This window comes from Leptomonas pyrrhocoris, assembly GCF_001293395.1.
Source record: "Leptomonas pyrrhocoris isolate H10 chromosome Unknown, whole genome shotgun sequence".
In the NCBI taxonomy this organism is placed as follows: domain Eukaryota; phylum Euglenozoa; class Kinetoplastea; order Trypanosomatida; family Trypanosomatidae; genus Leptomonas; species Leptomonas pyrrhocoris.
Genome location: NW_015438363.1, coordinates 842242 through 852828, shown reverse-complemented (window position 1 = coordinate 852828; position 10587 = coordinate 842242). Strand labels below are relative to the sequence as shown.

At 55.7% G+C, this 10587-nt stretch overlaps 3 protein-coding genes across 4 annotated transcripts; all 3 read left to right on the top strand.

The window, feature by feature from the left end:
• Window positions 1–113: 113 nt before the first annotated feature.
• Window positions 114–1561, top strand: ABB37_04454 (hypothetical protein; the record flags this gene model as incomplete). The annotated part of the gene is made up of 1 exon (XM_015802135.1): window positions 114–1561. Exon 1 carries the CDS (start codon window positions 233–235, stop codon window positions 1559–1561), a length of 1329 nt encoding a protein of 442 aa, XP_015659536.1. The 5' UTR covers window positions 114–232.
• Window positions 1562–2152: 591 nt separating this feature from the next.
• ABB37_04453 (hypothetical protein) lies at window positions 2153–2746 on the top strand (the record flags this gene model as incomplete). Its single annotated transcript, XM_015802134.1, has 1 exon — window positions 2153–2746. One exon carries the CDS (start codon window positions 2153–2155, stop codon window positions 2744–2746), a length of 594 nt encoding a protein of 197 aa, XP_015659535.1.
• A 506-nt stretch (window positions 2747–3252) lies between these two features.
• On the top strand, window positions 3253–8087 carry ABB37_04452 (hypothetical protein; the record flags this gene model as incomplete). 2 transcript variants are annotated; one of them, XM_015802133.1, is made up of 1 exon in its annotated part: window positions 3253–8087. In XM_015802133.1, the coding sequence occupies exon 1, from the start codon at window positions 3486–3488 to the stop codon at window positions 8085–8087; it is 4602 nt and encodes a 1533-aa protein (XP_015659534.1). In that variant the 5' UTR covers window positions 3253–3485. The 2 variants fall into 2 exon arrangements, with proteins under 2 accessions (XP_015659534.1, XP_015659533.1); XM_015802132.1 differs by having other exon boundaries at window positions 3261–8087.
• Window positions 8088–10587: the final 2500 nt, after the last annotated feature.

Sequence of the window (10587 nt, the reverse complement as noted above, 5' to 3'; positions counted from 1 at the left end):
CTAATATATATATATATATATATATATATATATGTGTGTGTTTCATTCGCGCACACGGAAAACAAACATTCTGCTTTTGATGCCTTCTGTTTCTCTCTCTTTCATTCTGTCAAGCCATCGCAGGACGCTCAGCAGTTCGTGATAGTTCGATACGGGAGCTGCACTTCTTGAAGACCATTTTTTTTTTTTTAAAGAGGAAAGAAATGGGAAACGCAAGAGCGCCCTCTCACTCATGTCATCGTCGTCCAGTCGAGCGGCGGAGTCTTCCCCAACGCCTCTGCCGTGGGAGTTGCTCTTTCAGCGAATTACAACGGAGTGTGACGCGATGCGGGCAGAGGTGCTGGAGACGCAGCAGCGGGTACACGACGAGCTTCTTCCTCGACTGGAGCAGGTTAACGCCTCGTGTGACGCCTGTGATGTGACACTGCGCGGCATCTTAACCGCGCTGCGCCGCTCCACAGGCGAACCTTCCTTTATCTCAGCGGGATCCACGCTGACTGAAGAGACGCCGCACGAGACACGGCTCTCTGGTTCCACCAACAATGTGGAGGCAGGGGCGGATGCTGGCTCTTCTCGAACGAGCTCCTCCTTCTCATCGTCGTCGATCGCACAACGTGTGGAGCGGCTAGAGGAGCAGCTTGCCGCTCTCACGCGAAATCAGGAGATCCAGCGGCGCGCCTACAATCGCGAGCGTCAGCGACAGATGCGCGAGCTTGATCAGGTGCGCCGCGGCGTGGTGCAAATGGGGCGGTGCAAGGATCAACTTTTGGTGGTGCTCCGACAGCTGCAGCTGGACAAGGTGGCTCTGCTGCGCGCCTGCTCTCCAGCGGGCGAAAGATACTCACCGGATTCTCCATCGCCTCCGCAGCAGATTGCGGCCCGACGTGCTTCGTTATCGGAACGCGATATGCAACCGATCGACTCGGGGCGTCTCGACGTCAATGCGGCAACGCTGGAGTCTCTAGAGACCACCGTGAAGGGCTTCGAACTTCTCATGGCACAGGAGCGTGCGGCTCGCGAAGCACAAGTGCAGGAGCTCGTCTCCGCCCTGAGTCGTTTAGAGCCTCTGCAGGCAGCGCGCGAGCGTAACGGCAACGTAATGGCACACGTCTCTTCCGACGCACTGCGCATGCGGCGTACATCGGACGGTGGCGCGGCAATTCAGGCCGGCGAATCCGTGGCAGCAAACGGTGCTACGTGCGCGTCGCCATCTGCTCTACGCAACGGTGCAGAGCGAGACACGAGTCGAAGGTTGCGGTATCCAACTGAGGTCGTGGTCTCTCCCGCTTCTACCTTGGGTGCGTTGAACCTCGCAGACCCGGAGAGCCATCTAACAGACAGAGAGAACGAAAAGAGAAGCAAGACACGCGGGAAATCGGCTTCGCCTACGCACGATGCGGTGGTGCTGCGCGATCGCTTATTGAGGTTTTACGCCTTGTACGATCCGCGTATGATTCCCGCTGTGGCTGAGGTGGTGCGACAATTCAAGGGCCCACCGGAGGAGCTACTTGCAGCCCTAGAAATGGACTACGACGCTTACGGCTACTTTTCTCGAGACTGAGCGAGAAGGAAGAGGAGAAAGCACAGGTGTGTTGCCGCGTGGGTTGTGGAGGACGATCCGACTTCTCACCTGTGTTTGCAGAGAAGTTGCAGAGAAGTATGAGGTCGTCGCGTGCTGTTGCCGCTACAACAATAAAAGCTCTATGTTGAGAGGGAGCACAAAGGAAGAGGCTTCGTCATTAGAGCAAATCTTTGTAGATGCGTGGAAGCGTCTGGAGTGACAGCTTTGCGGAGATTCTTTTTTTCTTTCTTTCTTTGCACCCTGCAGACACGACTGTCAATTGGTTATGCAAGCGTGGTAGCTCGCTTCCCCGCCTCCGTCTCCGTCTCTCTCCGAACTGTTGTGCTCTTATAGATGCTCTTCCTTCCTTCCTTTTGCAACCTGTTCTCAAAGCATTTGCCCCCTCTCGCTCCCCCTGACACCGTCATTGTGTGTTCGGTACATTCCGTCTTGCATACTTTGATCCCTGCTGCGCGGCTTCAACAACGCCGCATTTGTGACAAGCATCCTCACTCTTTGGTGCTGCTCTATATTTGTCTCTCGTCGGCTGTCGTGAAGCAGGAAAGGCGACCTTATCAGCAGGCTAATTTCATGACGGACTTTGACCGCCTCGCGGACGGTCCGCTGCCACGCGTCATCGTCTTCGACCTTGATGGCACTCTCTGGAATCCGGAGATGTATCAGCTGTGGGGCGGCGCCCCTTTCAAGCCCCACCGCACGGACCCCAGCATCATGATCGATCGCCAGGGCACGGAGGTGCGGCTAATCGGGGAGTCTCGCCCGGTGCTGCAGACCCTTACAGTGGACCCGCGGTGGTCGAGGACGTACCTCGCGCTGTCCTCGACCTGCGATGTTCCGCAGTGGGCGGCGGAGCTGTTGGAGAAATTCACCTTCACCAACCGCGAGGGCAAGGAGGTACCCATGGGCTCCTTGTTTGACGACCGCATCGAGGTGTACAAGGCGAACAAGGCGAAGCAGCACCAAACGATTCTCAAGAAGGTGCAGGACATCGATCCTACGGTGACAGAGTTTGCGCAGATGCTGTTCTTTGACAATCAAACAGATAACGTCCACTACGTGTCGCGTCTGGGGGTGCCGTCGTTCTACTGCCCTGATGGGATGACGCCAGGAACCTTTGAGCGTGGTCTGGCGATGTGGCGCAAAGCCCAGAAGTCGAAAATTTGAGCGCCTTAAGTACTTTCCCCCCCTTCTTTGTGCCTACGAGCACGAAGGCCGCGATGTATGTGTGTGTGTGTGCTGCGGACCCAGGCTGAGCCTGCGAGGTATCAGCACGTTAAAAGAAGTTCAAAACGTAGGATGACCTGCTCGAATAACTATCAACACCTCCAAGGAAAAAAATAAACAAACCCGTCGTCAAAGTCATGTGAGGTGGATGATGACATGCGCACGTCTGTGTGGCACGTAGGGTATTTACGGGAGTTTTAATTCCAAACCAAGCGTTGGAGGAGCTGTCGTAAACAATGTATGTCGCGCTGCTTACAAACCAAAAACCAAGAAAGCAACGACCAGCCCTCTCCTTTTTTTTCTTAATGGCTCTGCATCTCGATGTCTGCCTCTCACGAACGACCCTACGGCGCACGAACTTTTTAATCTGTCTATCCTTCCCCTCCTCCCCTTTCCTTCGCTTTCATGCCGTTCGGATGTCTCGGCGGTTCGCACGAATTTGTACAGCTGTGAAGTAACCTTGTTGCGTTGAACGGTACGTATGAGCAGCCGGCATAAACGTACAAGGGAAATACTCTTCCTTATTTTCGTTTCAGGTAAAACTGTGAAGCTCGCAGCGCTCACTGATTTGTCGGAGAAGAGGTCTTCTTCTTTCTTTTACTCGGCCCCCTTTGTCTCACTTACAAAGTCGCATTTTTTTTTTTGTTTTATATATAGATAATCTACACCCACGAACACCATGGGTGCGTTTGCGCTGTGCATCGAGAATGCAACGCGTGACATTCACTCGCTGCTGACGCTGCACCGCGTCCATCCGCAAGTACACGCCGACATCCAACGCATTCTCGGAAGTCTGCTGCGGAAACAGTACACCGATATGACGGTGCTGCACTCCCCGGCGCTGACAGACTCACCGGAGCAGGTGTGCCACGCCATTGTAGAAAACATCATCGAAAAGACCGTCAACTGCGCGATTCCTGCTGCGGACATCGCCGCTCTCGAGAAGCGCTGCCTGCAGCTGGCAGAAGAGAAAGACGCCCTGGAGGCAGAGGTGATCGAGGCGGAGAATGAGCTGGCGGAAGCGCAGACGCTGCTGCGCAGCTTGAAAGACGCACACGACTACACGCTGCATCGCTATTTTCGAGAAGTTCTCTCCCTGCGTAACCGCATCCACGACCTAAAGCGACAGAACCGTGCCTATCGTGCCCATGCCCTTGGCCCCCTACCGGTGCCGCGGGTGAGTGGCAGTACGGCCTTCTCCACCTCGATGGGCTCGCAGCTGCAGCAGTTCATGTTAAACGAAAACCCGAGCATTGTAAATATCAGTCCTCGCAAGGGCGGCGCGGCGGGCGAGCGTCTGGGTGCGGATGAGGTGCTTATGTCCGAGGCGGCAGCAGCGAGCGACACGAGCGTGCCGTCCACATCATCGATGGCGGTGACTCGTGAAGGCAAGACGGACAAAGCGGATGGCAACTCCGACGACTCGAGCTCAGCCAGACGACTGTCCGAGACGTGCAGGGGCATTGCGAATGATGAGGCTGCCGGTGACGCTCGCGGGCTGGCGGCCCCCACCCCCACTGCTGCTTCTGGCATGGAGGGCAATGCATTGACGAGGGCGGCGTCCTCCGGTCTGCGCGGAAAGGAGCGCAGCGTGCGCATCGCCCCGTTCGTCTCCTACGGCTCTTCTCGGGGACCGTTGATGATGCTACAGGGTGCTGCAAAAGGCGAAATGGTGCCGCTGCCGGAGCCGGAAAGCGTCGATGCCATCTTCGACTACGAGGAGTACATCCGAATTTTGAACGGCGGGCAGGGTCCGTGGTCGAAGCGCTTTGAGGACGCAATGAGGGAGGCAGACGGCGAGGACGGCACAGGACGACGGCGACATCGCCGCTCGCCGCGCGCCCGCACGTGCACTTTTGCGGATGCCGACCAGCGCGACAGCGACACGATGTACGACGACGAAGCCCTTGCCAGTCAGCTGGAGCAGGAGCAGGCGAAGGCAAAAGGCTTCCAGTGGCTGCTGCACCTCGCACTTGAGCCGATCAAGCACGGCTTTCACGTGGAGTTGGAGAAGGTACGACAGGCGGTGTACGCGATGCAGAAGGAGCACACGCACGACGTGCAGGTCATCTCGCGTGCCCTCGCGCACCTGCAGAGCCGCAACGACGGCCTGCTCGACTTTCTCGAAACCTTCGTACAGGAGACGAAGCGCACCATAACCGTGCTTTCCCGCGATTCGCACGCCCGCACCATCACCGACCTCTTGTCCAGCGGCACGCTGCCGGGGGAGTCGGCGGAAACCATCACGACCTTCTTCTCCCTCAACGCGGCGCCAGCGCTGGGCGTTTGGTCCACCGCGTCCTCGCCCAATCCACCAACACCGCTGACCCTGTCGACAGACAGAATCGGGCACGACGCCGGCGAGGAGTCCACAATACGATCAGACGCGCTGCGCTCGCGCAAAGAGTGGCGGCTGAAGCCGGATGCTCGTTTGAATGCCGAGCGGCAGGCGGTCGCGATGCGGGCAATGAACCAGCGGCTCCGGCGGCCGGATGTGTTGAGCGCCACGGTGGTCACCGCCGACGCGCCGGACGCGGCCAGTGCCGCCAACTACTACCGCGCTGACCTGGGCCTCCCGTACTGGAATGCGCACCCCATCACAACCCACGCCCAGGAGGTGTTTAGCGAGTTGCAGGTCATGGCGAAGGATATGCGTGTGACGCGGGTGCAGCAGCTCTACGCGTACGAGGAGGCCATGTCCGCCCAGTTAGACGCGGAGGGACGTCGGGTGCGGTTCAATAAGCGCAGTGGCAGTGTCGTCAGCAGTGAAGGCTCACGCCGTCGCCACGGCTCCTCGGCGATGCCGCAGGAGACGCCCGACTCTTTTTACGCCGCCGATCCCTGGCCGCGGCGACGCCTGCAGGACGGCTGGCGCACCAAGACGGTGGTGAACGGCGATGAGGCGACGGCGGCGGATCTCCTGCTGGAACTGGTGCACCTACGTATGCGGCGTGCGTGCGATCAAGTGCGTCTCGCCCGTGCCCAGGCCACCATCACGCAGGCCTCTGCTCCGAATCCGGTCGAGCACAAGGAGACATCAGCGGCGCGCACTAAGCGCGGCACGCAGATTCTCACAGGCGCGAAGCTGAAAGCCTCGGAGGCACCGTCGATGGACTTCGCCTCACCCGAGGAGGTGCTGAAGCACCGTGCGTTGCAGCAACTCTCCACCGGCACGAAGAAGCGCATCGACAGAACATCGCAGCGCATCGCGGAGCTGCAGCGACTGCTCGATATCTTCTTCGCCGAAAACGAGGTGAAGGATGCGGAGCAACTCTCTGCCGCGGAGACGGCGCGGCGACTGGCTGAGGAGAAGGCGTCCGGACTTTACTGGGTGAACGGCGAACTGAAGAGCGCGGCGCAGCTGTGGAAGTCGCCGTACCTGAACGACGGCAACGTGCCGAGCGGGGTGGCGTACCTGCCCATCGGACTCAATAGTACGGTCGACGCAGCCGGCAACGTGAGCGGCGGGGCTGGTGCGTGTGTGCTCTTCGGCGACACCTCCATCTCCGTTGCCCCCTACACGAACACGGCATCTTACGTGCCACGGAGGGGCGACACCGCTCGCAAGGAAACGGAAGGGGAGACAGGGTTCACGGAGGAGGGAGGCGATGGCAACAGAACCGATAAAGGAGCGGTGCAGGACACTCCGGGGTCATGCAACGCGCCGTACGTAGCTGTGATGGACTACTGCCGTGGGGTGCAGCTCGGGCGGCCGGTGGGTCGGCATGGTGGACCAGTGTACCTGTTCCAAGATGCAAGCACGGGCGAGTATTACGTCGGCGATGCGGAGGGCCGACCCGCGATTCAAAAAGGTACGGAGAAAGGAAAGGAAGACGCGGCAGCTGAGAGCGTGGAAACGAGTTCTCCAGCGGGCAGCCCGATGGACGCGGATGGGCAGCGGTCGTCACTCGCCATGACGCGCATCCTCTTCCCTGCTCCGCTGCGTTACGTCTCCCCAACGACGCCCGCGGCGGCTCCTTCGCGCGACGAGGATGCGGAGAAGGCAGCATCCATGACCAAGGCACCGCCTGCATCGTCGTCCGTACTCACTAAGCCAACGACCGCGTCGCCCTCAGCGAGGGGCCTTCAGCCGCTCTATCTCGTCCCTATGGCCATCCCCCTCTCCGGCGAAGACGCCGCAATACGTGAGGGCTGGCAGGCTTGTCACCGCCACGGGCACACGCGCCAAGACCCAATCTTCTACACGACCTTGTCACCGCTGCCGCTGTCCTCCTCCTATCACCACGTTGTCCCGCAGATGCAAGACGGCCTCGGCGAAGCAGCAGCCGCGGCGGCACCAACAGCGGCGATGGCAGGGAGTGGGGAGGCAGGCGATCGAACTTACATCAGCGGCAACAAATACTTGGTTCAACCGCCGCGTGTATTTCAACCTGCCGACGAGGCCGCGCCGATGGTGCGTGTGCGGGCGGTGCGGCTGCAGAGCCGGAATGCAGTCGACAACGGGCCCCGTACAGACGTGATGCCGGAAAGCAGCAACTACGCGACTGACCTCACTCCGGCTAACAGCGGTGACCCTCATCGTGCACCTATGCCTCGGTGTGCAACGAACGCTGGTCCCGCCAGCGTTCTCTCCGACAACCCCAACCCCGGAGTGACACCCAGCCCTGCTGATACGGCCGTCACCGTCCCCACGGTGGCGACGAGCACACCCCCTGCGCTGGTCGTGCAGCCTTCTCTTCTCCCCGGCAATAAGCAGCCATCGTCGCCGCGCCCACTTGATCCTCTTCACGTTTCTCTTTCGGAGTCAGTGACAACTGCAGCAGCAACGGTGGCCGGCCCCGACTCGTGCCCGCCACTCTCTGCCTCCACACCTCCTCCGTCTGCTGTACCGTGCGGCTACAGCGCCGCTGCCCCATTCGCTTCCTCAACGCTGGTGCCTCCCTCTTCGTCCTGCATGACCGCCGCCGTACTTCTCGCGAAGCAGCAACGCATGGCCCGGCTTGCAAAGGAGGAGGCGGAGGCGATTCAAATGAAGGCGGAGCGGCAAGAGGCCTGGCAGCAGCGGCAACAGCAGCAGCAGCGCTCTGCGACGTACGCACCCACGCTGAAGGAAACCTTTTTCCGCCTCCCTCACCTCACCCCCCTACCATCGCATGTTACCGAGACAGCGTCGATGCTGCCGCCTGCTGCCAGCTCTGCTCGCCTGCAGCGTCAAATGCGAGCGGAGAAGTATTCGTTGGCCCCACCACCTTCATTGTCTCGGCGGACAGAGTCGACTAAACAGTCGTTGTCAGAATGGGATCTCAAGGACGACGTTTAGGTTCGGATGCGCGCTCACATATAGAAAGCTGCGTGAAGGTAACTACAGCTCGCCGTTGCGGCGCCTTGTTAGTCTGAGGAATACAACGTGGCAACCACCGATGCCGATGGCTTTTTATTTTGATTTCTATTTCCCCCCTATTGAATGTATATTTGATTTCAATCTTCGTTTTCTTTTTTTATTGAACTGCTGTTGTCTTCTTTTTTTGTTTTCTTCTTTCTCTATGACCTAAGAACGTGTAGGAGGAACACACTGGCATGGCGTTTTCACAGCTGAGTGCTCTGACTAATAAAATGAAGGTGCACCTCGTCTACGCTGCTTCCTGTACGAGGCTGTTTTCTCGACCTTTTTTTTTTTTCTAAATCGATGTAGCAGAGCTTCTCTGCGCTTGTATTTTATGTAATTTATTTGAGGTGCCATGCAATGTATGAACTGCTTCACCCTACCCCAAGAAAGCGGCTCTGAAGAGTGTCAGTTGCATTTTTGAAGATCTCTTTTCACGTTCGCCTTGACAGTCCGTTTCTTTTTTCTTTTCTGGTTTGTTTGCTTGTTATCCGTGCATGAAAATTCCCCTAAGTAGAATTAAAAAGAAAGAAAAGGAGTTCTTCCGCTGAACACGTACTCTTTGCATCGCTTTATTACGTCTGCACGCCATCTATCCCCTGCCTATTGAGGTTTGCTGGCACTTATCTTTCTTGCCGAGGTGCTGTGGTGCTTTGCACTCGGTTGCTCAGGCCGATGTGCATGCGCGTTGTCCACGTGGTGTGTGTCTGAGCTAGCCTACTCTACTTCAGCCACCAAGGGTTTCCGTCAGTTTCTTCTTCTTCCTATCCGTTCTTCGTCTTCTCTCTTCTCGAATTACTTCTCTGGGTCTTCTGTATTGCGTAGTAAGTTTAGCTTTCCCCCTTCTTTGCGTGTGTGTTCTTCTCTACCATACACTCCGTACTGCACCTTTTCACTTCCGTGTTACTTGTGCTTTCTCTTTCCTTTTTTACTCGTGTGTTTGCGTGTCGAGGGGGGCAGCGGGTTCTCCATCTTTCGAGTTTGCTTCTCCGCTGTTTTCTCTCACGTGTGCGTTCACGCTACACAAGGGAGCGCTGCGTAGGTAGTGGCAGGAAGAGAAAAAAAGAAAACGAAGAAAACTCACCTAAGTATCTTTGATGCTGTAAAACTAAATTTCTGTATTGTATAAACAACTTATTTGGTAAAGAAGTGTACGTTGCGAGACTTCTTCCCTTTTCTATTCCTCGTCCTAATACATCTTATTCGTTTTCCGGTTTTCCCTTTCGAAGGGTGAACCGGTGTTGTCGTCTAGGCCCAAGAATCCTACGAAGCATTTCGTCTCATATCATCGCCGATTCCAGTTATTCTGAATTAGTGTGGTTCCAGCATTTTTTTCTGTTCTCTTCGCTGTTACTGCCCTGCTTTATACCTTCTCCTTCTGCTTTGCTCTTGTCTCTTCTCACTTTGCGCGCGTTGACGTTCTTTACGCTGTTTTTGCTTCCCTTTTTCTTCTCTTCGTCTGTAACGGCGCAGCGCCTTTGTTTTACGGTAGAGCGTTGTCCATCATTGAAGTGCTTGCAGCGAGCGTGTTTTGCTACTTCTCCTCCTCCCCTTCCTCTTCTTCTCTTTCACGTACCTCCGTGCTCAAAAAGCAAACAACAAGAAACACTTTCTCCTTCTTCCGTGAACCGCTCGCCGTCTTTTTGTTTGTCCTCTCTTCTTTTCTGCTATATCATGCTTCTCACTTTAGTGTAAAACTGCGCTTTTTTTTCTTTCTTTCTGTTTCACTCTTTCACCGCTTCTTCACCTTTTTGTTTTTCCATTTTCTCTCTCTCCCTCCGAAACGTTGACTTCTTCACCGTACCTCTCCTTTTGTTTTTGGCATAAATAAACACTTCCTCGTCTCATATCTTCATCGCTCGTGGTTTTCCTTTTCCCTTTGCTTGTTCTACGTGGCATCGACATCGGTTCAACTATACAACACACAAACACACGCAAAAGAAAGGCTTTTCAACAAACCTGAGCCTGCTGGCGCGACGGCTATCGGCGAGTGAAGACGCCGAACTTGGAAGAAAACGTCTCTGCCGGGCTTCTGCTTGCTTTTCTTCCTCTCCGCGCTGACAACTGCTACTCAAATCTTGTACAGCTCGATCAAAAAAAAAAAGAGGATATATGTATATAAAGTGCTGACAGCCAACTTCTTTGTTTGATACATAAACGAAAGACTCTCTGCTTTGCTGCCGTAATTTAATAAGCAATCAATTCTGATTTTTCTGTAGAATTTTTGTTCAAGTACAATATATATTTATTCCAAAATTTCAGAATCGTTCGTCTACGTATTAGCGTTGGTGCAATATAGAACTTATCCTTTTCTTTTTCTGCGTGTGTATGCGGCTTTGCTCTGTCACGATCCGTGATCTGGACTTGAGCTACCGTAAGGAACTTTGATTCCAATAAGCTACTTAAATATATATATATATATATATATATACTATAT